Source organism: Arachis stenosperma, chromosome 9 (genome assembly GCF_014773155.1).
Source record: "Arachis stenosperma cultivar V10309 chromosome 9, arast.V10309.gnm1.PFL2, whole genome shotgun sequence".
Taxonomy (NCBI): domain Eukaryota; kingdom Viridiplantae; phylum Streptophyta; class Magnoliopsida; order Fabales; family Fabaceae; genus Arachis; species Arachis stenosperma.
Genome location: NC_080385.1, coordinates 159,377,589 through 159,403,368, shown reverse-complemented (window position 1 = coordinate 159,403,368; position 25,780 = coordinate 159,377,589). Strand labels below are relative to the sequence as shown.

Sequence of the window (25,780 nt, the reverse complement as noted above, 5' to 3'; positions counted from 1 at the left end):
TGTTGAATGGTCGGAAGAAGATGAGATGAATTTCAGTCAGGGAGATGATGGTAATAATAGCATGAATGAAGAACACACTGATGACGATAGAGAAGCTGAGGTCTTTTCTGATGATTCAATCTCTGATGGTGATAGCTATGATAGCTATGAAAGTGCTGAAGATGAGGCCTATAAACCCCCACCTCCAGGCTTTGAGAGTGATACCGATGATGATGAAGATGAATTGCTCATTAACTTAACCAAGGAAAAAGGTGACAAAGGATATAAGAAGGCTGCTACAAGTTCTGTCACAGCTTCAAGAATCTTCAAGTTCATGCTAACACCTGGACTAAGGCTTCCAAAATAGATTTGGGCCTACTGTGTCAACGTACTTTTATGAGTTTAATACAACTTTGTCATATTTTGTTATGTTGTTAGTACATCTTATTGAGACAACGTGGTCTGTCTATGTTTGGTTATTATGTTGATAGTGCATGGCATTGCACCTTTTTTTTTTTTGTGGAAGATCTTAGTATTCCTAGCAAAAACTTAAAGACTAGCTACCTTTTTGTGTTAAACTTTGGTTATATGGAATGCAAGTATGGTACTTGGATTTAAGTATGTCTGACTTGATTCCATTTCTAATGTAACTTTTTTTTATCCAGAAAATACTCATCATTCATTTACTCATCGTTCATTGCTTGTCCTAGCACTTACAAATTAGAGTTGCATAAACAAAAGCTAACACTGTAATTACTTGTTACACTATATAACATAAGATAAAATCTTCCTTAAACTAACTAAATCCTACCTATAAAAAGACAAACCATAAATCCTAGTATGAAAAAGAACACAGGACAGCAGCACCCGAACCATCGTCTATTCTCAACGGCATTCTTATTCTTCTTCTCAAATGCATCAAGCAATTCTTTCAGCTTTTTCACCTTCTCCGCCAGAGCATCATCATCCTCTCCACCATGACCATCACATTGAAATACCCTATCAAACCACACAAAGAAATCACAGTGGGGAATTTTCTCATCCCCATAAAAATAGAAGGGTTTATAGTACAACATCATAAGAAATCATGTTTTACATACAAAAAAAGTTTAAAATCATCAATACATTACCCTGTAAAAAGGACAGATAAAGAAAGGTCTTTTCGGATTTTTCTCCGTTCCAGACTCTACAACTATGGCATAGGCTCCACAATGACATCTTGGAGTTTCTCCTTTGGCGACTCTGAACCTACCGCCGTGGACAGAAGCACTGCTAACACTTCCGTCACCACTACCTTTAACTCGCCGTCGATATGAACTTCCACAACTATCTCCGGCAGTCATTGTTAACACTATAGCCTTTGTTAATTAGGGTTTCGGCAAGAGGAAGAAGAAGATTTTGATTTCACACGTCGTTTCATGGCTATATGTAATTTTTCATTGTCGTTTTTGTACAATCCACCCCAGGGACCACGTTGTCTGCTTTCCCACGTGTCTCTTATCATCTGTGTCACCAACTCTTTGTGACAAGTTGGATTTCGCCGTTAGACTTTAACAGACCAATTTAACGGAAGGATCAATTGGTCTGACGCCAAAAAACGTTGAGGACCAACGAAGTGATTAATTTTTGTTGAGGATTAAAATGTCCACTTTAAAATTCCTTAGGGACCAATTTGGGTAAATACTCTTTTTAAATTTTAGTTTTCTACTGGTTTTAGGCTACTTGGTTGGGTACAAGTTTAGAGTTTATGCTTACGCTACGTTTATGGGGGTAACCATATAATCAGTTTTCTCTTAATATTAAAAGGATCCAGTTAGGGAGACAATGGACTATTTGTACAATGAGTTATTGAATTACAAAATAAATATCTCTCATACTATATAAAATAACCATCCGAGTACTAGGGATAATAAATATTTTTTCAAAAACTTAAACTGATTTTAGGTTCACAGGACTTTTCGGATCTAGCAATATCACTCATCCCAAAAACTTCATAAACCTCCATTGTACACATTGTACAAATATTTTATTGCATGATGATATTACTGTTACTTTATTCTGAATAATCTATATTAAAATCATGTTTATTTTTATTAAAATTAGACTAGACAAATCAGTTTAGCAAAAAAATTTATAAAAATTAAATTTTAAACCGGTATAAATTAATATTTTTTATAAAAAATTACTACAATATTTCTATTATAAAACACAACTAAAATATCCCTATTTTATATATATATATATATATATATATATATATATTAATTTTGAAAACTTTAAATTCTAATTCTATAACGATAAAAAAAGGGCTAGAATTTAGAATTCTCAAAATTAATATATATAATAAAAGTATTTTAGTCATTTTATATAATAAGGATATTGTAGTCATCTTTTGTAAAAAATAATATTAATTTAGACGAATTCAAAATTTGATTTACTATTTTTTTGTCAAATTAATTTGTCTGACCTAATTTTAATAAAAATAACATAATTTAAGTGATTATATATGTTAAATTTTAGTTATTAAAAAATATTTTAAAAAAAAGACGTTTTCCGCGTCTTTATGGACCATCCCTTATTTTAGAAAATGGATCCTCTTCAATTTTTTTAACACTTGATAAAATATAGTGTGATCTCTCACTTTTGATTTTATAAGTGAGACTACAAATAAATAAGAGAGAGAATGATAAATGATTAGATTAAAATATAGATTTGCCTAAGCAACCAACCATGTGTTTCTTGGTTAAGAGCTTCACCACCGCACCAAGAGGCAGTTGTAGCAAGGGGAAGAGGAAGTCCACCACCGCCTTTGAGGCTTCCGCAAACAGCACTTTCTCACGCTTTGTGTCCACCAGAAGCTTCATGCTCAAACTACTACTACTCGATGCCATAAGAAAGGAAATCGCTTTGTATTTGTATATAGATTGTTTATTGATTGATTGATTTATATAGGGTGAAAAGTGGAAAAGTGGTATGTGACGTAGTCCCTTTCTATTTATACCTTGTCAAAAGCGAGTTCCACAAAAATAGGATCTATCTTCTTAGAAATTTTTTTGTACAGTTGTAAGAGATAGTTGTCCAGAATGCGTGTCCGAATCAGCGTTTGGACAACTCACATCCGACAGTTCGAGTCGGGTGGTTTGTGATTCGGATCAGTCCATGTAATATTTGGACCAGGCCGTAACACTGACAATAATGTAGTAGTAAATTAAAGTAAAAATAATTAATAAATACATGAATTATTATTACTTAAATTGGTTGAAAATATCTTGATGTTAATTAGATTAATTTTACTACGTATAGTCGTATACATTAAAATCAGTTAAATGTCAGCTATTAATATAAAATATATGTTAAAATATAAAAAATAAATTAAATTACACATGTTTTATACATAAATATATTGTTATTTAATTTTAATGTATAAATAATATTTTTATAAATAAATATGTAAATCAATAATTAAGCCAGTGCATATATGTTTTCCACTTCAATTTTTAAACTTATTCATTCTTCTTATATATTTTTATCTCCCTGTTTTTATTATTCAATAAATATCTTGAATTTGTGTGCATTAGCCGTTAAGTTTTAGCTAGCTAGTCAGCAATAATCAATTGAATGGGCCAAGGTTTTGGATTCGATCAAGTACACAACCCTTTCAACTCTCAAGCAATTAAGATTAGCTTTCAAACTGAGGATTTGAATCATTTAAATTTTGAATTTTTTTTTTAAAAATAAGGTATAATTTTTTTATTATTTATTTTATAGATAAAATAAAAAAAAACAAAAAATAATTATTTAAAAATAAAATATCACACTTTATTTTTTAAAATAAAAATTTAAATTTTAGAGAATTTAAATTCGATATTATAAATGCATATTTCCCTTCAAATGTAATAATTCTAGTGTTACTGCTACATTCCAGATAGTAGAATATTATAGCAGATAGACACTAGTACTAGTTAAATTGATCTTCTTCATTTTTTTAAATTATTTTTAAATTGATCTTTTTTATTTTTTTTAATTATTCTCAATTTTGTTAAAAATGGACGAAACATATATTTTACTAAATAATTAAAAAAAAATTGAAACGATCCCCTCTCTACAAGCTAATCATTGTATTTCTAATCTCTCTGATCATAGTGTGTGTTGAAGATTTGGAGCATATAACCAAATCATGAGGGTATATTAAAGTTTCATAACTTAAGTATGTGATTGGATTAATGTTTACAAATAGATATTGATATAAATATATTTTTACAGAATTAATTTTGATTAAAATTATATTGATATTAACATGATTTGTATATGAATAATTTCTGACAAACCTAATTTTTTAGAAAGAATATTGTTTGAATGATAATTATTAAAATGATATTTTTAGCATAAAATTGCTATAAAAAAACGTGATTTTATAAATTTTTATATATTTATTTTATTTATATATTTTAATTTAAATAATATTTCAAGACATACAAATAATCATATGAATGTTTGTATTTCATAAAATTATAACTTTACATACTCCTACTATTTACAATAAAATCTGGAGTTATATATACACATTGATGATGCAAATTACCAAACATAAATAAGCTTCAACCTCAACTTCTTACGAATTATACTTATAGTTTGTATTAATAATAATGCAAATCTTCCTTTTGTTTTATTCTTCTATTAAAAATTCAATTTCCAAAATGAGTCAGCCGTCAACACTACCTTCATTTATTTAAATTAATTTCCAATGCAATTCAACCAGCCAGCGGCAGACTAAATATATTTATTTTATTTAAAATTTAAAAATGATCATAAAAGAAAAAGAAAATTAATCTTGGTTCTCGTCTTTACCTTCATCTATCTCTTTCTTCGAGCCTCACAAAGAATGAAAGAAACCACTTTTCATCATTCCCACTAGTCAACCAAGAAAATCTCTCATATGTATATATAACCCTTGGTTTCCCTTATCATTCACATTCACATTCACCCTCAGAATGACGACTAATTCCACAACTAATAGTAGTAATTTGAGTATGAAGCTTCTGATAGACACAAAGAATAAGAAAGTGCTGTTTGCAGAAGCCTCTAAGGAAGTGGTGGACTTCCTCTTCACCTTGCTTCAGTTGCCACTTGCTACCGTCATCAAGCTTTTAACCAAGGAAGCCGTGGTTGGTTGCTTGGGAAATCTTTATTCCAGTGTTGAAAACCTCAACCATGTTTACTGGCAACCAAACCTATCTAAGGATGTTATCCTTAATCCAACCATTCTTACCTCTTCACCTGCTATCTCCGGCCTCCTCCCTTCGGCTGCTATAAACCACTCCCAGATAACTCCAAGCAGTTTCGGTTGCGGTTGCCGTAGCAGCACTGTAACAAGCGCGTACAATTCTAGTTTTTTTTGTGACTTAAAAACAAAAAACTGCTTAAGAAAGGCAGTCCCGTTGAATACTAGTCTCAGTGCGTACAATTCTAGGTGTGACTCGTGTAGTAGTGGGCGTATGACGAGGGAAGTGAATTCCACGGCCACGGCGGCATCTAATGACAGCAATAATAATGGGTTTGTGAAAGAAGTAATAACATACATGATCATGGATAATCTTCTCATTCAGCCCATGTCAACCATATCTGGCATCACCATACTTAATCAGTTCAATGTCAAGGATGTTGCTGTCTTGAAAGAAACCGTTGTTCAACTTGGCATGGAAGAGGTATCTCTCTTACACTCATCTCATTTCAACCTATTCCAACTTTAAATTATACTGCTATATATCTATTCTTTTTCTTTATGTTACAGGGCTTAAAGCTACTCAAGGCATCCATAGAGTCCGAGATGGTTCTCACAACCGTTTTCTTAGCTTGATGCATTCGGATCTTAAGCATATAAATTAATATATAGTTTCCTTTGATTTTTGTTGGCTTTGCTTAAAATTAATGTTAAGACTGCGGTTCTTTGTTTTAGGATGTATGTGTTTGTCTTTTATTATTTATGCATCTTTACGTTTAATTTCATGAATTTTGAGTGGTTGATGAGATCTTTTGTAGTTCCCCTTTATACTTTATAATCATATTTATTTTGAATAATTAGTGTATTGACCCAAAACTCTGAAAATATGAAAGCATAACCCATGATTTTTTCTTGGTCATACACGCACATACTATGCTAGCAATTACACTAGGATTTAAACTTGTTGTGGCTTCATTTGAGATAAACATCTTTATCACTACATCCCATGCCTCAGCCATATCCCATACTTAGCAAAGTTGTTTTGCGTATTGGGCCAAAGTAATAAATCCAATAAATCTTACTATTGGACTGAGTTTACATAACATCCAACAAACATCAATTTATCGACCAAAAAAAAAAAAAAAAAAACAAACATCAATTTCTGGTTCACTCTTTTTTCTTCCCAAATGAATTTATTATAATTATATTATAATTAATATTTAATAAATAATACATGATTATATTAATTTAAATTTTTTTTATTATAATTATATAAAATTAATATTTAATATATTATTAAATTAATTATTAATAGTAGATATTTTTAATCATTCTAATTATATTAATTGATATCATTCTAATTTTTATTTATATGCAATAATTTTATTAGTAAATAATTAGTGCACATATTAATAGTGATCGAATTAATTTGATATCAATTAAATAATAATAATAATAATAATAATAATAAAGGTCTATTATTAATAGTTCTTAATATTAATAACGCACATCAAGATTCTCTAATTACTAATTACAGTGCCTTGCATTATGAAGTGGTGCCACACCTTAAAGCATCAAACCTTTTACTTTTATATATTAGTTGGCAAAATTATCTATAATATAAGCATGCATTATTTGAATACACAAATTTCAATTAATTGCAATATATATATATATATATATATATATATATATATATATATATATATATATATATATATACAACCATTTTCTAATTTAAAATTTTGTGGAGCTAAAATGAGTTAAAAATTCAAAATTTAAATTAATTAAATTAAGATAATTAAAATTTTTAGAAGCTAATTTAAAATTTAAAATAAATTTTAAGAGTCATTTCGACTATTAATTCCACCAACTACATGTATATGTATATGCAATCACAATTAAAAAACAATTTAGTCACACAATTTTTTTTTTTAAAAATTTAATTTTATCTTTTTTTTTGTTCGTTTGGTCATACATGTTCACACTGTTTCAAAACCATCATTATAAGAAATTATATCAGACTTGGAAAGAAATGTATCATTAATATAATCTTACAAAAGGAAAAAAAATAAAAAAGAAAAAAAATTAGTGAATTATAGTCTTTCGATCTCACAATATATCTAAGCAGGAAAGTCTTCTAAAAAGATGCGAGTCTTTGCACCCTATAGAGTCCAAATATCTAGTTTTGTCTTATAAAATTTGTTTAACCGAAAATCTACCATTGAAGATGCATAAATTGCGTTCCAGTCAAATACATGTATAAATTTTCTAAATAACTAAAATGAAAAAAATTAAAAAGGCGACCCGACCCAACCCAAGCAATACCCGACCCGGACACGCGTCCATCAACCGATCCGGACACGCGTCCTGCACGGTTCACACGCGGTTGCAGGACAGCGTCCTTGAGGGTATGGGCCTGTCCTTACGTGGGGCCCACTACTGACATGTATATAAGGGGAAGATTGGCTCTTCCCCCAAGGTACGTCATATCCCCTCACCTCGTTATTCTGCTCGCCTGCACATTACTGACTTAAGCGTCGGAGTGTCTTTGCAGGTGGCAACCCCCATCTCCTCATGGGTGACCGGGAGTCCGGCCATAATTATATTTGTGAGGAGCTTTTCACTTTGCCCTTTGTCTTTTTTCCTTTTATTGACATTGTGTGGCGACTAACCGACCTTCTTTGTTTTCCTGCAGTGGATATGTCTGCGTCGGTGACGGGTCTTGCCGACTTGTTTCAAACCTTTCTTGCCGGTGGTGATGACGAGGAGGGTGACGAGCAGCCTGCTCCCGAGGGGCCTGATGCTCCTCCGGAGGGCCAGAATGTTCCCGAGCAGAGGGCCGCAACTGACGTGATCGGGACCTCGTCTCAGGGCGCCCCGGTTGAAGGTGGCAAGGCGGTCCCCATTTCCCCTATCCGCGAGGTGGCCGGGACTGGGGGTTCGGTGCCTAATCCGGATGATGAGGAGGAGGTGGTAGAAGTCTCCAGCTTGAAGAGAAAGAGGAAGAAGGCATCCACGGCGTCGTCTAGTCCTGAGGGTGTTCTTACCGTTATGGAAAGGAATTTCGACGCTTCAAATTTTATAGACACCCAGCTGATCCCTGGTACCGAGGAGCATTTCCATGAGTCATCCCTTGCCGGGCAGGCGAGGTGGATGTACCGCACTCTTCTGCGCGGTGCGGTCATAGCTCGGAAGGCCGAGTTCGAACTGTCCGGGATGGAGTCTCTCCGTCGGAGGTTGGATTCCGCTGGGAAGGCCAACAACGAGTTAAAAGGTGAAGTTGAGACCCTTCGGGAGCAACTGACTCAAACTTCGGAAAAATTGGATGCCGCCGAGAAGAAGGCCACCGCTGCCGAACAGAAAGCCGCTGCAGCCGAAAAGAAGGCCACAACTGCTGAGGCAAAACAAAAGGAATCGGACGCGACGGTTGCACGCTTAGTCGAGCGCGAAATGGCTTTGGAGGGACAGGTCGGCGCGGCGCAGAAACGTGTGGCCGAAGTCGAGAAGGAGAAGCAGGTCGTGGAGGCCGAATTGGCAACATGGAAAGCAAAGTACAAAGATGTCGTCAAACAGGGCAAAGGCGCGATTTTGGGCACCGAGGAAGCCCTGAAAGCTCAAATTAAAATCGTCGCCCCCGAGTTTGATACGTCGGCAATCGGTGTTTTCAAGATTATTAAGGATGGCCAAGTTATCGATGCCCCCAAGAAATGAACTCTTTATTTCACCGTTTTTTGTTTAGCCGTTTTGTTTTGGCTTGTAAACAGTTGATTTTGGCCGTTTTGGCTTATGAACAATTTAATCTTAGCCGTTTTTATTTTGGCTTGTGAACAATAGCTTTTTGGTCGCTTGCTCGTGTTGTCGCGATAAAGTTTTTCTTACTCGTCTGATTGCGTTATCGTTTCTGTTAACCGTTTTTGGTTTATAGTCGCTTATTCTGGTGGCCCGTGGCCTCTCGTGTAGTTATTCGTTATAATGGTAGTTGACGATCTCCCGGGGTGATCAGTCCCGGGTCAGGTGCCGTCGTTAGTCATGACGGGATGGTTTATCTGAAAAACGGAGATAGAATAGGGTGGAGAATTTGCACAAGTATATCTTATTCGGTATCCACATAAAGGACTCGAAAGTTACTATAAAGGACAAATTTACTACTTAGCTAGATATACTTAGCTAGATTAGCCGGCATGACGGTCGGTCTTCTAGGAGTAGAATCTTCTAAGGTTGTCCGCGTTCCATGTCCTCGGGACCTCCTTGCCATCGAGCCTTTCTAGCTTGAATGCTCCTTTTCCCATTGCTTCTTGATCCTATACGGGCCTTCCCAGTTGGCCGCTAGCTTTCCTTCTCCAGGGGTCGGCAGGCCGATATCATTTCGTCTCAGGACGAGATCGTTTGGCTCGAATTCCCTCTTGAGCACTTTGGCGTTGTAGCGTAGAGCCACTCTTTGTTTTAGCGCCGTTTCTGTCAAATGGGCCATTTCCCTGGCTTCATCTATCAGGTCCTTTTCTACGGTTTCCTCCACTCCCTTTAGGAGCAACCGCGGGCTTGGTTCCCCGATCTCCACGGGTATTACCGCGTCCACACCGTACGTCAGCCGGAAAGGAGTTTCTTTGGTAGATGACTGTTCGGTTGTCCGGTAGGACCAGAGAACCGCTGCTAGTTCATCGGCCCAAGCACCCTTTTTATTGTCCAACCTCTTTTTTAGTCCTGAAAGGATAACCTTGTTGGCGGACTCCACTTGTCCGTTCGTCCGAGGGTGCTCTACCGAAGAGAACCTTTGCCTTATACCCAGGCCATTGAGGAATTCCGTGAACTTTTTGTCAGTAAATTGCGTGCCGTTGTCCGAGATGACGACTTCCGGTATCCCGAATCGCGTTATTACCTGCCTCCACATGAACTTCCTGCAATTGGATGAGGATATGCTAGCCAGTGGTTCGGCTTCTATCCATTTGGTATAGTAATCAATTGCCACTATGAGATATTTGACCTGCCCAGGGCCGACCGGGAAGGGCCCTAAGAGGTCGACTCCCCACTGAGCGAACGGCCGGGAGGTCGTTAGCAAGCTTAACTCGGAGGCCGGTGCCTCGGCAAAGTTGGCGTTCTGCTGGCACTTTATGCACTTTTTGACAAACTCTTTGGAATCTGCCATCATCGACGGCCAGTAGTACCCAGCTCGGATTAACTTCCTTGCTAGGGCTTTGCCTCCGATGTGGTGCCCACAGCAGCCCTCATGGACTTCCTTGAGGACATAGTCCGTCTGGTCGGGGTGTAGGCACTTCAGTAGGGGTTGGCTAAGCCCTTTTCTGAACAGCTGTCCTTGGATAACGGCGTATTTTGCCGCTTCTCTTCTTAATTTTGCCGCATCCTTTTCATCACTAGGGACTTGGCCGTGTTCTAGGAAGTTGGTAATTGGGTCTAGCCACGAAGAACTTAGGGTTGTTATGGGTAGTGCAATTGCCGGTTCCCTTGTCATGCCTTGGATGAGAGACCGGTTCCCCTCCCCTGGCTTCGTGCTGGCCAATTTTGATAGGAGGTCTGCCCGTGTGTTCTTTTCTCTGGGCACATGCTGGACCGTGACTTCTTCGAACTTTTGGCTCAAGCTTTTGACCTTTTCTAAGTACTTCTGCAACAAGGGGTCCTTGGCTTGGTAGCTGCCGTTTACTTGGGAAGTGACGACTTGGGAATCGCTGCATACTTCCAGTCTTTTTGCGCCGACCTCCGCCGCTAGGGTCAAGCCCCCTATGAGGGCTTCATATTCTGCCTGGTTGTTTGAGATGGGAAATTTGAATCTAACCGATTGTTCGTATACAACCCCAATCGGGCTCTCTAGGATGATCCCGGCACCTCCGAAGGTCTAGTTGGAGGCTCCGTCCACATGGAGCTTCCATCGTGTACCCATGTCTTCGCCTGGATCTCCCGTTACTTCAACCAAGAAATCCGCCATGGCCTGCGCCTTGATGGCTTGCCGGGGCTCGTACCGTATGTCATACTGAGAGAGTTCGATGGACCAAGTCATCATTCTTCCCGCTAGGTCGGGTTTCTGGAGAACTTGCCGGATCCCTTGGTCCGTTCTGACGACGACTTGGTGACTTTGGAAGTATTGTTTTAACCTTCTTGAGGAAGTTAGGAGTGCTAAGGCTAGCTTTTCCAACTTGCTATATCTTAATTCTGCTCCTTGCAGGGCCCTGCTTATGAAGTAGACTGGCTGTTGGGCTTTCCCGTCCTCCCGTACCAGTACTGCGGCCAGGGCTTCGCTTGTTATAGCGAGGTATAGGTATAGTGGTTCCCCGTCCCTTGGCTTCCCGAGAACGGGAGGTGCCGCCAGGATTTCTTTGAAGTGTTGAAAGGCTTCTTCGCAAGCGGGTGTCCATTCAAACGCCATCCCTTTCTTCATGAGGTTAAAAAATGGCAGGGCCTTCGTCGCCGAGGCTCCGAGAAATCGGGAAAGCGAGGTCAGCCGTCCTGCCAACCTCTGGACGTCCTTGATACAACCTGGGCTCTTCATCTGGAGTATTGCCTGGCATTTTTCCGGGTTAGCCTCTACCCCTCTCTGAGTTATCATAAACCCCAGGAACTTGCCGGCTTCCATGGCGAAGGCGTACTTGAGGGGGTTCAGGCTCATACCGTGTTGACGGAGGGACGCAAATACACTTGCCAGGTCGTTTAAGAGGTCGTCGGGTCGTGTTGTTTTTGCCAGGATGTCGTCCACGTAAACTTCAACTGTTTTCCCTATGAGGTCGTGGAATATCCTGTTCATCAGCCTTTGATATGTCGCCCCCGCATTTTTCAAGCCGAATGGCATTACCTTATAGCAGAAAGTTCCTCCTGGCGTTATGAACGCCGTTTTGTCTTCGTCTGGTCGGTGCATCGGTATCTGATTGTAACCGGAGTAGGCGTCCATGAAACTCAGATACCGGTATCCCGCCGCGGCGTCGACGAGTGCATCTATGTTGGGGAGGGGGAAGCAATCTTTGGGGCATGCTTTGTTAAGGTCAGAGTAGTCCACGCACATTCTCCACCTGCCAGTGTGTTTTTTCACCAATACCACATTTGAGAGCCACGTCGAGTAGTCCACTTCCCGTATGAAGCCTGCTTCTAGGAGGCCGGCCGTTTGCTTGGCTACCTCCTCTGCCCTTTCCGCCGACATCTTTCTCCTCCGTTGAGCTACTGGGCGTGCTTCCGGCTTGACCGCTAGATGGTGTGAGATGATTTTTGGATCTATGCCCGGCATGTCGGCTGGTGTTCAGGCGAACAAGTCCCTGTTGGCCCTTATCATTTCAATCAAAGGCTCCTTTAGCTCCTGTGGTAGGTTCCTGTTGACGAATGTGAACTTTTCCCCTTCGTCACCGATTCTAATCTTCTCCAGGTCTCCTTCTGGCTCCGGCCTCGGCTTGTCCTCTATTCTGGCATCGAGGTCGGCTAGGAATACGCCGGATGTTTCCTTGGACTTCTTTCTAAGAGAAAGGCTGGCGTTGTCACAAGCGACCGCCGTCTCGAGGTCTCCTCTTATAGTCCCTATGGATCCATCATCGGTGACAAACTTCATGACTAGCAGCTTGGTGTTGATTATGGCTTCAAAATCATTGATTGTTTTTCTTCCCAAGATGATTTTGTAGGCTGTGGAGTCTCGGAGGATTACGAACTCGGCCATCGCCGACCTTCGTCCTTGCATCTGTCCCACCGAGATCGGTAGGGAAATGACTCCGTCCGGTTTGATGAAGTGGTCGCCTAACCCGATAACCCCGTGCTGGTGAGTCGTCAGGTCGGCATCCTTCAGCCCTAGTGCATCGAACACGTTGCGGAACATGATGTTTGAATCAGCTCCTGTGTCGACAAGGATCCTTTTGACGAGGCCGGTTCCTACTCTGGCCGTTATGACCATGGGGGGGTTTTCCGGGACGTCGCTAAACCATTGGTCTTCCGGGCCGAAGGAAATGGATGGAGGTTTCTTGGAGCTCTGCACCGGCGGGGATGAGATCGCCAGTACCTTGGCGTCTTTCTTATGTGCCGACCGTGATTTTGGTGCAGCGTTTTTTGCCGTTACCACGTTTATCACAGTGAGGCCATGGTCTCTGTCCTCGGGTTCTTGTCGCCGTTTGGTCGAGCGGGCTTTGCCTTCCTCGTCTTGATCGCGATAACGTCTCCTCGGCTCCCTGATGAGATGGGAGAACGCTGCTAGCTTTCCTTCCCTTATCGCTTGTTCCAGCGCATCCTTCAGGTCAAAACAGTCCTGCGTTTGATGGCCATAACCCTTGTGATAATCACAATAAAGGTTCTTACTTCCTCCCGTTCGGTCCTTAAGTGGTCGGGGCTTCGGAAGAATTCCCTTCTCTGCTATCTGCTGGTAGACCTCCACAATAGGGAGAGTGAGTGGAGTGTAGTTATTGAATTTTCCGACCCGGGGGAATGGTCGAGGTCCCCTGTTTGGCGCTTCCTCCCTAGCTTTTTCCTTCGCTCTCTCTCCGTCGACCGGTTGCCGGGCTTGGCTGTAACCGGACTGCCGCTTATTGGCAGCCACGACTCGGCTGACTTCCTCGTCGTTTATGTACTCCTTGGCCACTGTTTGGATTTCATGCATCGTCCAAACCGGTTTCGTGGTAAGGTGTTTCCGGAAGTTCTCGTTGAGGAGGCCGTTTGTTAGGCAAAGACTGGCCACCGAGTCGGTTAAGCCGTCAATTTCCAAGCATTCATCGTTGAACCGATCTAAGTACTTCCTGGTCGGTTCTCCTTGTCTCTGGGTTACCCCTAGAAGGTTGATAGGGTGTTTAGCCTTTGCGATCCGCGTTGTAAATTGGGCCAGGAATGCACGACTGATGTCTGAGAAACTGTAGATGGAACCTTGCGGGAGGCCGTTAAACCATCTGATCGCTGGGCCTACTAGGGTTACCGGGAAGGCGCGGCATCTTACCTCGTCCCCCACGCCCTCCAGATTCATCCTGGCCTCAAAGGCCGTGAGGTGTTCTAGAGGGTCTTGAGTTCCGTCGTACCTCATGTCCGTCGGTTTGTCGAAGTGTTTCGGCAACCGGACCTCGAGGATAGATCGGTGGAACGGGGTGACGCCCATTATCACGGTTTGTCGTGTTCTCTCGGATCTTCTTCCTTCCCCGTCTTCATGACCTCTTGCCGCTCGGCGGGTGGGTCTGCCGCGAGAGTAGATGATCGTGTCATTTCGTCTTCTCATTATGGGTGACTCCTCCCGCGTGCTATCTGCTTCCGTCCGGGAGGCGGATGCACGTCGCGAGCGGCTTCGGTGAGAGTCTTCCTCCTCAGGAGACGGGGTATAGCTGGGATCGGTAAACCGTCCGTCCCGTTCCTGGTCGGCCAGTTGTCGTTCTAGGTTCTGGACTCTGTGGCGTAGCTCTTGCATTATTATGGCGCTATCGCCGCCCGTTCCCCCGAAGGGTCGTGTTCTCGTGTGTTGTTGGGGGGATCTCCGCCCTCCCCTTTGCGAGGCGACGGAGGCTGCCCTTTCCGCCTCAGCCGCTCGAGCCCGGTCGCCGAGACCCAGCGCGACTTCCATTTAGGCAATCGTCCCCACAGACGGCGCCAATGTTCGGTTGTCGGGTTCCGGGCAGGTCGGGTGTGCAAGTGAAGGGGTGGATAGGTGAGGATGCCTTAGCCTTGGTCGTGCTGATTGCGGGTTTGCCGAGCTGTCGAGCACTTGTACTGATGAATGGGCGAAAGGGGGATGCCACCTGCAAAGACACTCCGACGCTTAAGTCAGTAATGTGCAGGCGAGCAGAATAACGAGGTGAGGGGATATGACGTACCTTGGGGGAAGAGCCAATCTTCCCCTTATATACATGTCAGTAGTGGGCCCCACGTAAGGACAGGCCCATACCCTCAAGGACGCTGTCCTGCAACCGCGTGTGAACCGTGCAGGACGCGTGTCCGGATCGGTTGATGGACGCGTGTCCGGGTCGGGTATTGCTTGGGTCGGGTCGACCCGTGCTGACTTTGGGCCGGACCGTAACAGAAATTATATCAGACTTGGAAAGAAATGTATCATTAATATAGTCTTACAAAAGGAAAAAAAAAATAAAAAGAAAAAAAATTAGTGAATTATAGTCTTTCGATCTCACAATATATCTAAGCAGGAAAGTTTTCTAAAAAGATGCGAGTCTTTGCACCCTATAGAGTCCAAATATCTAGTTTTGTCTTATAAAATTTGTTTAACCGAAAATCTACCATTGAAGATGCATAAATTGCGTTCCAGTCAAATACATGTATAAATTTTCTAAATAACTAAAATGAAAAAAATTAAAAAGGCGAAACCGATGCTTAGCAGAAACGAATTTGAGTAGGAAGAAACAGTAGAAAGGAAAAAATATTCTTCACTCACCAAGGGAGATGTTCTTCAATAGAAGGGTGGAACGAATCAAATTAATACTGATTTAGTAAAAAACATATCAATTTACTTTTTAATATTTACAAAAGTTATATAATCATCCATCTTAAAAAAATATTTAATTATAAAATGACCCTACTTTAGTTAAGATGTTAACTCTTATTGGGTTAAATTAACTCAAATTAAAATGTGCCACGTCATAGAGGATAATTTACATGTTGATTTTGCACACTAAGTTTGGTTCAAGATTCAAGATTATTTCTCTAAAATCTCCAAGATCAAAGTTCAACAATTGAAGGTACAACTCAAATCCATCAAGAAGAAAGGTACATCTGCTGCTGAGAACTTGAACAAAATCAGAAAGGTTGTAGATTCTTTACCTGCAATAGGTTACACTTTGTCTTTAGAAAACCACATCACTGCCATAACTGATGGACTTTCTGAAGAATATGCTATCTACATCTCTTATGTCATGACTAAATCAGACAGTATTACACTAATTGAGGCAGAAGCACTCTTGCTGGCTCATGAGGACATGTTTGAAAGATATAGAAAACCAGATTTTGGATCATGTTAAGCAAATTTCACTCAAGCTCCATCACAATTTGGTCGTGCATCATCAAGAACAAATTCTAATGGAAGAAGAGGTAGAGGGGGAAGGTTCTATAAAGTTGGAAGATTTAATAATATGGATTCAAGACCAGTTTGCCAACTCTTAGGCCATATTGCTTTTAATTGCTTTCATATATTCGATCAAAATTTCCAGCAACCTTCCACTAACATGCTTCAATCACAACACAATGGCAATTTGGCTCCCTGACACACCTAGAGCTTACCTTGCCACTCCATGATTGATTTCTGATCCAAGCAACTTCATTGCTGCCTCTGAATATAACGGGCTGAATAGATCATGCTAGGTAATGGTATAGGTACTTCTATAGCACATTCTGGTTAATCTTATTTGGTGAATCTTGATACTCAACAAAAATTTCTTCTCGATCAGCTTTTACATTCTCATGACATTGCTCAAAATTTAAAAAGTGTTCAAAAATTTTGTGCTGACAATAACTGTTTCTTTGAATTCTATGCTAACATTTGCTTTGTCAAAACCCAGGCTACCAAGGAGATTCTTCTTCAAGGAACTCCTAAGAAAGGCATATATGAGTTTAATAGAGTTGCTGTCTCAAGATTACCTAGACACAAAGATCAATTTGTTTTAAATTTCCTTCATGTACAACCTAAAGTTTTTACTGCCTCTCTTGATTCTTACACTTTATGGTACAATAGACTTGGGCATTGTGCACCCAAAATTGTTCATTCTGTATTGAAAACATATAATGTCAATTTACCATCTACTATCAATAAAAAAAGTGTTTGTGAATTCTGTTGCATGGCTAAGATGCACTATTTGCCTTGTAATCTTGATTCATTTATCTTTCATGCTCCTCTTGACATGGTGTATTCTTATTTATGGGGACCAGCCCCTATTACATCATATAATGGATTTAACTACTATGTCTCTTTTGTACATGGCTATACCCGTTATACATGCATTTATCTTTTACATTCTAAATTTCAAATCTTTAATGCCTTCTTACAGTTTAAAGCAATGATTGAAAAGCATACAGGTTTCAAGATCAAAACCTTCCAAACTGATTATGGAAGGGAGTTTCTTTCAAAGCCCTTCACCCAATATCTTATTGAGCATGAAATTACTCATAGATTTTCATGTCCATACACGCATCAACAAAACGGTCGTGTTGAAAGAAAGCATCGCCATGTTACTGAAACTGATCTTGCTATGTTAGCTAAGGCTTCTCTTCCCTTAGTTCATTGGAATGATACCTTCCTCTCAGCCACCTTCATCATTAATCGTTTGCCCTCTATTACTACTGAAAACATCTCTCTATATGAAAGACTGCATCACCACAAACCAGATTACTCCTTTCTAAAAGTATTTGGTTGTGCTTGCTACCCATGTCTCAAGCCTTATTCTCAAAACAAGTTTGATTTTAAATCAGAATTATCAGTATTTCTTGGGTATATGCATCCAATCACAAAGGCTACAAATGTCTCACTAACTCAGAAAAAATCATCATGTTAAATTTGATGAGACCAAATTCCCTTATTCCACTCTTTTTGCTAATGCTCCTCCTAACACCCCTTCCCCACAATTCCCTCACACCAATCTTACAATTCTTTTTCTCAATACTATTCTACCCTGCAATGTTAAATTACCTCAAACCCCATCAACTACACCCTCTACACAAGCCCCTACTTATCCTTTTACTCTCATCACCACTAATATATCTCCTTCAATTAATATTGAATCTGTTCTTTACCCACACACTTCACTCAAAAGACCTATTCCTCTAAACACTGTTAATACATCTCAGCCTCCTTCTACTTTACATCCGGTTAATATACCTATATCTGGTCTTGAAATTCAATTTGGCAGTGCTCCACCTACTCCTGTATGCAAACAAGAGCCAAAGTTGGCATCTCTAAACCACGTGTTCTTGCTGCCAATGCTGTACCTACCATTGATTTAACTCGGAATATCCCTAAAAATATTAACCAAGCCTTACAATCACCCCATTGGCATAGTGCTATGCAAGAAGAATTGAGAATTGTTATAACTATTGACCAGGTTTTTGCACCTGTGATCAAACACTCCACAATTAGAATTGTTATAACTATTGCTTTGAAATTTGGTTGGCAAATTCACCAATTCGACTTTAATAATGTGTTCTTGAACGGTGATCTTAATGAATTGATGTTTATGAAGCAGCTCCCAGATTTTCAATAAGGTAATAATGATTAGGTTTGCCAAATGCACAAATCCTTACATGGATTAAGACAAGCTCCACGTGCATAGTTTGATAAATTGTCCTCTACTCTAGCTACTTTTGGTTTCAAGAAAACAAGGTTAAATTATTCTTTATTTGTCAAACATAATGTTGCTGTTACTATGTATATATATTTTGGTTATGTAGATGACATTTTGATAACTGGAACTGATTCAATTGCCGTCCAGAATATTGTAACTCAATTACACCACATTTTGCACTTAAAAGACTTGGGTGAATTAAATTTTTTCTTAGGCATTGAAGCCAAGAAGATGCCTTCTGGTGCTTATCAGCTCTTTCAATCTAAATATATTAGTGACCTTCTTAAAATGGTTGGCATGATTGATTCTAAAGGAGTTCCTACTCCAATGATTACTAGTGTTAAAATATCTAAACATGGCAATGATTTGTTCGACAATCCCACCCTGTACAGTGTTAATGTTGCAAGTGTGAGACCGTATAAAATTAGTCCCACATTAAGGAAAGTAAAAAAGAATGAGGAGTTTATAAGATGAAAGATTCATTAATTTATTACTTTAAAGTTTTGAATTGAATCTAGTGTTGATATTTTATTCTAGCACTGATTTAAGCAACACATATTTTTACCAAAGCTCTTTCATTCAATTAATCCCTTTAATATATAGATGCAAGTTCAAACTTAAAGTGACTTCTAAAGTCCCATTAAATTTTTTTGGGGAGGGAATAATAGAGTTAAAGAAATAAATAGTGAAAAGGAAGTTAGCTAATAAATAAAAATTCTGTTATTGTGTTGAAAACAGAATTTATTAGAGTGAGTTAGTTCTCTCTTTTAATTAATGCAACTAAGTGTACTATGTAAAAGGTATCTGCATTGTAAAACAATGGGTTTTTCATTCATTCTCTATTCATCAATTGATAATCATTCAATAAATTCTTCATACTCATTTTATCATCGTTGTACTGTGTCTAATACTTTTGCATGCATTAGCTCAATCATATTAAGATTCTTTCATATGGTTATTGTTGTGTATTCTTTTTAAACCAAAGTATTTTTGTTAAACAGGGCTTAAGGCTACTGAAGGCCTCTCTGCAGTCAAGGATGGTGTTGACAAGCGTGTTCCTGTGGAATATGGAGACATAAAGATATATATTCATTAATGTTTCATGTTTAAGGATATGGATATGTATGTATTTATGACTATCTTTAGGTTTAACTAACATGTGCCTTTGGGATAGATAATAAAGAATTCCATTACGGAGACAATGGACTATTTGTACAATGGTTTATTGAGTTATATTCTCTAGAATAACCATCCGAGTACTAGGATAATAAACATCTTCTCAAAATATTAAACTGATTTTGGGATTCACTTAAGGATCGAACTCTTCACCTTTCGGATCTAGTGTTCTAATATCATGTCATGATACCACATATCTCTAATATTCCATAAACCTCCATTGTACACATTGTACAAGTATTCCATTGTCTCCTCATACTTTTCCAATAATAAATTTATTATTAGTAAAAAAATTTAAATATTTTTATTTAATAAATATAAAATAAATTTATTAAAACTTAAATTTTTTATATTATTAATAAAAACTTTTTTATTTTATAATTTTAATAATATAGGTATGTATTTTGAAATATGTAGAATTAAATTACACAACAATTCCTGAAGATATTTTGTAAGAGTTGAGATAAGTACTAGTGGTATTGGAAAGGTAAGTGCCTAAGTGGTGTATGTGGACTCTCGAGGCGCATGCATCAAACCCTTTCCAACTTCCCTCCATCTCTATATATATCCCTTCAACATTCAGATTTTTATCTGTCTTTGAGGCATGACGACTAAGACATCCACTAAAACTAATAATTTGAGTATGAAGCTTCTGATAGACACAAAGGCTAAGAAGGTGCTGTTTGCAGAAGCTTCTAAGGAAGTGGTGGATTTCCTCTTTACCTTGCTTCAGTTGCCACTTGCTACCGTCGTCAAGCTTTTAACCAAGGAAGATGCCGTTGGTTGCTTAGGCAATCTCTACTCTAGCGTTGAAAACCTCAACCATATTTACATGCAACCAAACCTATCTAAGGATCTTCTCCTTAATCCAACCATTCTTGGCTCTTCACCTTCCATCTCCGGCTTCCTCCCTTCAGCTTCTGGAATGATAACGCCAAAGCTGTACGGGTGCAACAATAGCAATTGCAACACTATATCAGATGTGTGTTACTCTCGTTGTCCCACTTGTACGACCTCTTATATGTCGAAGGAAATGACCACCTATTTCAAGGGTAGGGCGGCCACGGCGGCCAACAATAATGGGTTTGTGAAAGAAGTAACAACTTACATGATCATGGATGATCTTCTCATTCAACCCATGTCCGCCATATCCAGCATCAACATGCTTAATAAGCAGTTCAATGTCAAGAATGTTGGGATATTGAAAGACACTGTTGTTCAACTCGGCATCAATGAGGTATCTCTATTCTCTATCCTTTAATTAATTATCCTCATAAGTCATAATTATATACTCAAGACTTGTATGGAAGAGTCCGACATGGTTCTCACAAGGATTTTCTTAGATTCATGAATATAATTTCGGATCTTAAGTAGTTATATTTGTAGTAGTTTTAATTTCTACTTTATTAGCTTTATTTGCTGTAGTAGTTGTGAAATATTTATGTTTCTTATTAGTTTTGCTAAAAATGTTAAGACTATGTTTCTAGTTTTAGGACACTCTTGTCTTGTAGAGTTTGAAGTTTGAACTCTATGAAATATTATTTGTTGTTTTCTTTTTTTATCAGTTCATTTTCAATTTATAATTTTTTGTTTATTTATTTATTTATATTATCTGGCTTTATTTTGATTTAAGCACATACAATAAATTATCAATATTAATGAACTGAGTATGTTAATTAAATTTAAACACAAAATATTTTTTAAATTTTTTGTTTTTATTCATTTAAAATTTTTAAAATGATTCTCATTTGAAATTAGTTCTTCCCATTTTAAAAATTTTAAATAAATAAAAATAAAAAATAAAAAAAAATATATTTTATGGTTAACCTAAAGTACTTTTTATGTACTCTTATTATAATTAATTATTATTAATATTAAACTAATAAAAAATAATTTAAATAATATTATCTAGTAAATCTTAAAGGAAAAGCTACATCCAATCTTTGGAATAGTCTTTTATGTGATAACGAATAAAAAAATAAAAAATAAAAAAGTTTTATAATAATTACTCTAAAATCATTCTACTCTCCTTTCAAATACTCTATAAAGTACAGAAAAAAAACTTGAAAAATAAATACATCCTTTGTTTAAAGTACAAATTGTGCGAATGTATTAAGACTTTGTTTTGGAATAGTGTAGCGTATTGGGCTTTTGTTGCAACTTGAAATCACACGCGTGGGAGGGTTTGCCAAGAAAGCGCGAGTCAGTCAGAGCTGAGCTGAAGTGAGAGATAATCATCGGAGATGGCGTCGTCGAAGGGAGGCGGAGGCGGAGGAGGAGGGATTCCACTGGAGAGGATGAGTGTTGAGCAGCTGAGGGCGTTGAAGGAACAGGCGGATCTCGAAGTTAACCTCCTTCAGGACTCCCTCACCAACATCCGCACTGCCACCACTCGCCTCGAGATCGCTTCCTCCGCTCTCAACGACCTCTCCCTCCGCCCTCACGCCTCCAAGATGCTCGTCCCCCTCACCGCCTCCCTTTACGTTCCCGGAACCCTCGACGATTCTCAGAAAGTCCTCGTCGACGTCGGCACCGGTTACTTCATCGAGGTACGCTCCCCTCTTTCTCTTCTCTTCAGCTTCTGAGCTTTATATCAAAACCTATTAATCGAATTCTGTGTTTGTAGATTGCTTTTATGATCCGAATTGCGTCCTTCGATTTTATTCAGTAATAATCGTTGGAATTGTGTTGTTTTGGCGTCTCCTTTGAAAATTGATGTTAACCTTTTATGATAGCAATGGCACTGCTTTCAAGCCACTAGCGTATTTTGCCACTGTCGTTTGTTTTCAGAAACTCCAAAGAGATGCAGTTTATCTTGTTTGCATACATAGTGATAGAACTATGATGAGTTTTTGAGGTACAAAAAAAATTTCTAAATATTAGGTTTCATATGCAGGGGGTTATGTAATTGAGTGATGAGCTAAGTACAGTTCTTGTAGTGTTCTATCTGTAACTTTCCATATTCAACGAAACTTAAATGTTTTGCGCGTGCTAGTTTGTATTCAAGTGATATGATTCGTTGTAATACCTGCCAAAATCTACCAAGGATATTCAATAGTGACATATGGGGAAAAAAACCACAATTCTTGGATAGGTATCCATATGTGCATTTAATCATTATACAGTTACACATTTACAATAAAGTATAAGAGACAACCTTTCTGTATCCTGTTCAATATTTCCATGGTTAAGTAAGTGTTTCCTTTGCAATGTCGAAGATGATAGTGGAGTTGAAAACTTTTAAGGTGTTTGTTTTATCTGGTTTGTGCGTGTTTGTGTGTTGGATGAAATAGTTTTTTGTATTTATAGGGTCTAGCCTATTTTACTTTGTTTGATTTTCTCTTGAATTATGCTCTACATTGTTGTGTTGTACTCTTTCTTTTCAAAGAAAAAAAAATTAATTGTTTCCTTCATGCTGAAAACAGAAAACGATGGCTGAAGGAAAAGATTACTGTGAGCGCAAAATCAACCTACTGAAGTCAAACTTCGATCAACTTGTTGAGGTAAGTTTTCTGTTACACATCTTCTAAAACTTGATAGATGTGTATTTACTACTTGTTCTAAGGCAAGCTTTCCCGATTAGATGCTGATGGTAATTTCTATGGTTATTCTAAACATGATTTTTTTTAGGAGTGTGGTTTCAAGTAACATTTCTTATGAAAAAAAGGTTTAGCATCGTATGTTTTGCCTTATCCATTTATAACTGAAAAGCAGCATAATCCAAAACTGCAGGTTGCATCCAAAAAGAGAAATGTTGCAGACGAAATGGCGGTTATTTTACAGGCAAAGATGAAGCAATTAGCATCTACATCATCCTAAAGTAGTAGGTATGGACTTCAATTACTTCTTCCATGTCATTGTACCATAGCAAACCAAAATCAGTGGTTTTAGAGTCAGTGATGTTATATGTTGTTTGAACCTTTTATTAAATTACTCCTCTTTTTGTTAGATACCTCCAAAATTTATCTTGGAAAGATTGGAATTCGGAACTGTGTTTGGAAAATCAAGTCAAACGATTACTATTAGAATTTGGAATTTTGAGAGTATTGATGGATTTAGCAATGGTTTTTTATTAAGCGCTTTGGTTAGGAAATGACTCTGCTCTGTTATCAATTTATCATTCCGTCATTCTTCAGTCTTGTAGTAACATAAAATTGTGGGCAATTTACCTATTTAAAATAAATGGAGAAAAAGTTTACTCAATTACAACAATTGAGAATTAGTTACTTGCATGTCCTGATTCATTTTTATATAATCCGTGGTAACCTTCCACGTTTTACAACTAACACATAAACCGTGGTAAGCTCCAATAGTTTATGAAAGAAGCATCATAAACATAAACCGTGATAACCTTCTACAGATTATGAAGTGACCATTGGGAGGCGTAAACCGTGGTAACCTCCCACGGTTTATGAAGAGATCAGTTTGGGTATAAATAGTGATAACCTTCCACGGATTTTGAATAGCTATATATATATATATCGACCAACAGTGGTAACCTTCCATGGATTTTGAGTACCTATATATACATCGACTAAAAAGGTTAGTTATACTATCTTGGTCAATATTTTTGCATTGGATGCTCGATATGTGTCAAAGTTCTGTGCATGTTGTATATCTTCCTTAGTTATACTATCTTCACTTAAAACAATATAGAACTACATGTTTGTCGTATCTTTAGGAATATCAAATAAAAGTAAATAAGAGGATAATGTGACCAAGAAGTGATTGGTATTTGAAGAATCAGACTATTACTATCAAAAGATGGGAGCTATTAGTACGTTTATTATATTGATTTGTTTGTCTATTATTATTATTATTATTAGAGAAAATTTAAAACAAAGATGAAAAATGATAAATGTGAATTTTCAATTATGAATAAAAAATATATAAGCTCAAGTTTTATGTTTATACTATTTTTTAAAAAATTATATTTAATCATATTAATATTGTAAATATGATTAGGAGTACATGAATCTTATATTTTTAAAATTTAATGAGTGTCAGAAGTGCTTTTGTCTTTCATATGTTGCAGCCAACTAGGTTATGTATATATACGTAGATACTCAAAAATTGTGGAATTATGTATAGATATAGGTACTCAAAAACCATGGGAAGTTACACGATTTATGCCCAAACTGATCTCTTTATGATGCTTCTTTCATAAACCGTTGGAATTTACAATGGTTTTATGTTTTAGTTGTAAAACGTAAAAGGTTATTGGAAGAGAGAGTCGATGGATTGTACCCTAATACTATATACTTGACATCTAATAACATTTAAAATTTTTATCAAATTATATTAAAATATTGGTGAAATTTACCCAACCCTCCCTAGAATAATATGTAAATTATCCTTCATGGTGTGACACATTATAATTGGATGCTTATTTTTAACTTGAGTTAATTTAACTTAATAAGAGTAGATTCACATCTTTCCTCCTGAATCTCCGAGTTTCCATGGCGAAGCAGAAGCATGTGGCTCCTCCGGAAGACTCTGATCATGAAGAAGAAGAAAATTAAACCATTTTCAAAAGCTTCTAGCCAATTACTTTAATAATGGATGTGGCAGTGTGTTCATATTAGCATAAGCAGACATTTTTGCTGGCACTTAAATTTGTTCAAACATTCATAGAATTTGAAGTTGATGCTGTGTGGAGCAGAAAGAGTAGTATTTGGTTTAATCTCAATTACACTTGTTTTTTCTTATGTGAAAAATATAATTCTGAATTGAAATAGGTAGAGGTGCAGTTTTTAATATTTTATTAAATTATATATTTATTTTTTTAAATAATTTTTTAATTATAAAATGATCTAACTATAGTTAAAATAGTATCCAATTATAAAATGACACATTACAGAAGGTAATTTACATGTCATTTCAAAAAAGATATGGTAAAATTTATCTAAAATATTATATATGTATATTAATAATATTTTAATAAACATTAAATATACTCTATGTTATTAACAATTTTTATTAACATTCTTCTAAATATTTAATAATGGGCATATTTAGTATAAGTATTACAAAAAATATTCTATAACAATATTATAAAAAATATTATGATAGATTATTTATAGTAACATATAAAAAAATATTATAATAAATATTTTTTATAACACTTACAAAAATATTATTATAGATTATTTTTTATAATACTTCAAAA

General features: G+C 37.5%; 4 protein-coding genes across 7 annotated transcripts; 3 read left to right on the top strand and 1 right to left on the bottom strand.

Moving 5' to 3' along the window:
* The first annotated feature begins 4,970 nt into the window (after positions 1 to 4,970).
* On the top strand, positions 4,971 to 5,836 carry LOC130950310 (uncharacterized). The gene is made up of 2 exons (XM_057878818.1): positions 4,971 to 5,684; positions 5,771 to 5,836. Exons 1-2 carry the CDS (start codon positions 4,971 to 4,973, stop codon positions 5,834 to 5,836), a joined length of 780 nt encoding a protein of 259 aa, XP_057734801.1.
* Positions 5,837 to 9,467: 3,631 nt separating this feature from the next.
* On the bottom strand, positions 9,468 to 12,344 carry LOC130950309 (uncharacterized). The gene is made up of 3 exons (XM_057878817.1): positions 12,243 to 12,344; positions 10,185 to 10,958; positions 9,468 to 10,079 (listed from the first exon to the last, which is right to left on the bottom strand). Exons 1-3 carry the CDS (start codon positions 12,342 to 12,344, stop codon positions 9,468 to 9,470), a joined length of 1,488 nt encoding a protein of 495 aa, XP_057734800.1.
* A 7,871-nt stretch (positions 12,345 to 20,215) lies between these two features.
* On the top strand, positions 20,216 to 20,872 carry LOC130950308 (uncharacterized). The gene has a single exon (XM_057878816.1). The coding sequence runs from the start codon at positions 20,216 to 20,218 to the stop codon at positions 20,870 to 20,872; it is 657 nt and encodes a 218-aa protein (XP_057734799.1).
* Positions 20,873 to 21,740: 868 nt separating this feature from the next.
* Positions 21,741 to 25,324, top strand: LOC130947946 (prefoldin subunit 5-like). 4 transcript variants are annotated; one of them, XM_057876659.1, is made up of 4 exons: positions 21,741 to 22,160; positions 23,037 to 23,114; positions 23,344 to 23,438; positions 25,032 to 25,324. In XM_057876659.1, the coding sequence occupies exons 1-3, from the start codon at positions 21,855 to 21,857 to the stop codon at positions 23,428 to 23,430; spliced, it is 471 nt and encodes a 156-aa protein (XP_057732642.1). In that variant the 5' UTR covers positions 21,741 to 21,854; the 3' UTR covers positions 23,431 to 23,438; positions 25,032 to 25,324. The 4 variants fall into 4 exon arrangements, with proteins under 4 accessions (XP_057732642.1, XP_057732640.1, XP_057732639.1 ...); XM_057876657.1 differs by having other exon boundaries at positions 25,083 to 25,322; XM_057876656.1 differs by having other exon boundaries at positions 25,037 to 25,321.
* The last annotated feature ends 456 nt before the right edge of the window (positions 25,325 to 25,780 follow it).

What these genes read in the sequence shown, in the direction of transcription:
- LOC130950309 (XM_057878817.1), bottom strand. Translation starts at nt 12,344, where the DNA reads ATGTCGGCGGAAAGGGCAGAGGAGGTAGCCAAGCAAACGGCCGGCCTC. An exon ending in CGACGTGGCTCTCAAATGTG is followed by an intron (nt 10,959 to 12,242) that starts GTATTGGTGAAA and finishes TCAAACAACCAG; the next exon opens with GCAGAATATGAAGCCCTCAT. An exon ending in TCCCGGTCGGCCCTGGGCAG is followed by an intron (nt 10,080 to 10,184) that starts GTCAAATATCTC and finishes ATGTGGAGGCAG; the next exon opens with GTAATAACGCGATTCGGGAT.
- LOC130947946 (XM_057876659.1), top strand. Translation starts at nt 21,855, where the DNA reads ATGGCGTCGTCGAAGGGAGGCGGAGGCGGAGGAGGAGGGATTCCACTG. An exon ending in GCACCGGTTACTTCATCGAG is followed by an intron (nt 22,161 to 23,036) that starts GTACGCTCCCCT and finishes TGCTGAAAACAG; the next exon opens with AAAACGATGGCTGAAGGAAA. An exon ending in ACTTCGATCAACTTGTTGAG is followed by an intron (nt 23,115 to 23,343) that starts GTAAGTTTTCTG and finishes CCAAAACTGCAG; the next exon opens with GTTGCATCCAAAAAGAGAAA.
- LOC130950308 (XM_057878816.1), top strand. Translation starts at nt 20,216, where the DNA reads ATGACGACTAAGACATCCACTAAAACTAATAATTTGAGTATGAAGCTT.
- LOC130950310 (XM_057878818.1), top strand. Translation starts at nt 4,971, where the DNA reads ATGACGACTAATTCCACAACTAATAGTAGTAATTTGAGTATGAAGCTT. An exon ending in TTCAACTTGGCATGGAAGAG is followed by an intron (nt 5,685 to 5,770) that starts GTATCTCTCTTA and finishes TTTATGTTACAG; the next exon opens with GGCTTAAAGCTACTCAAGGC.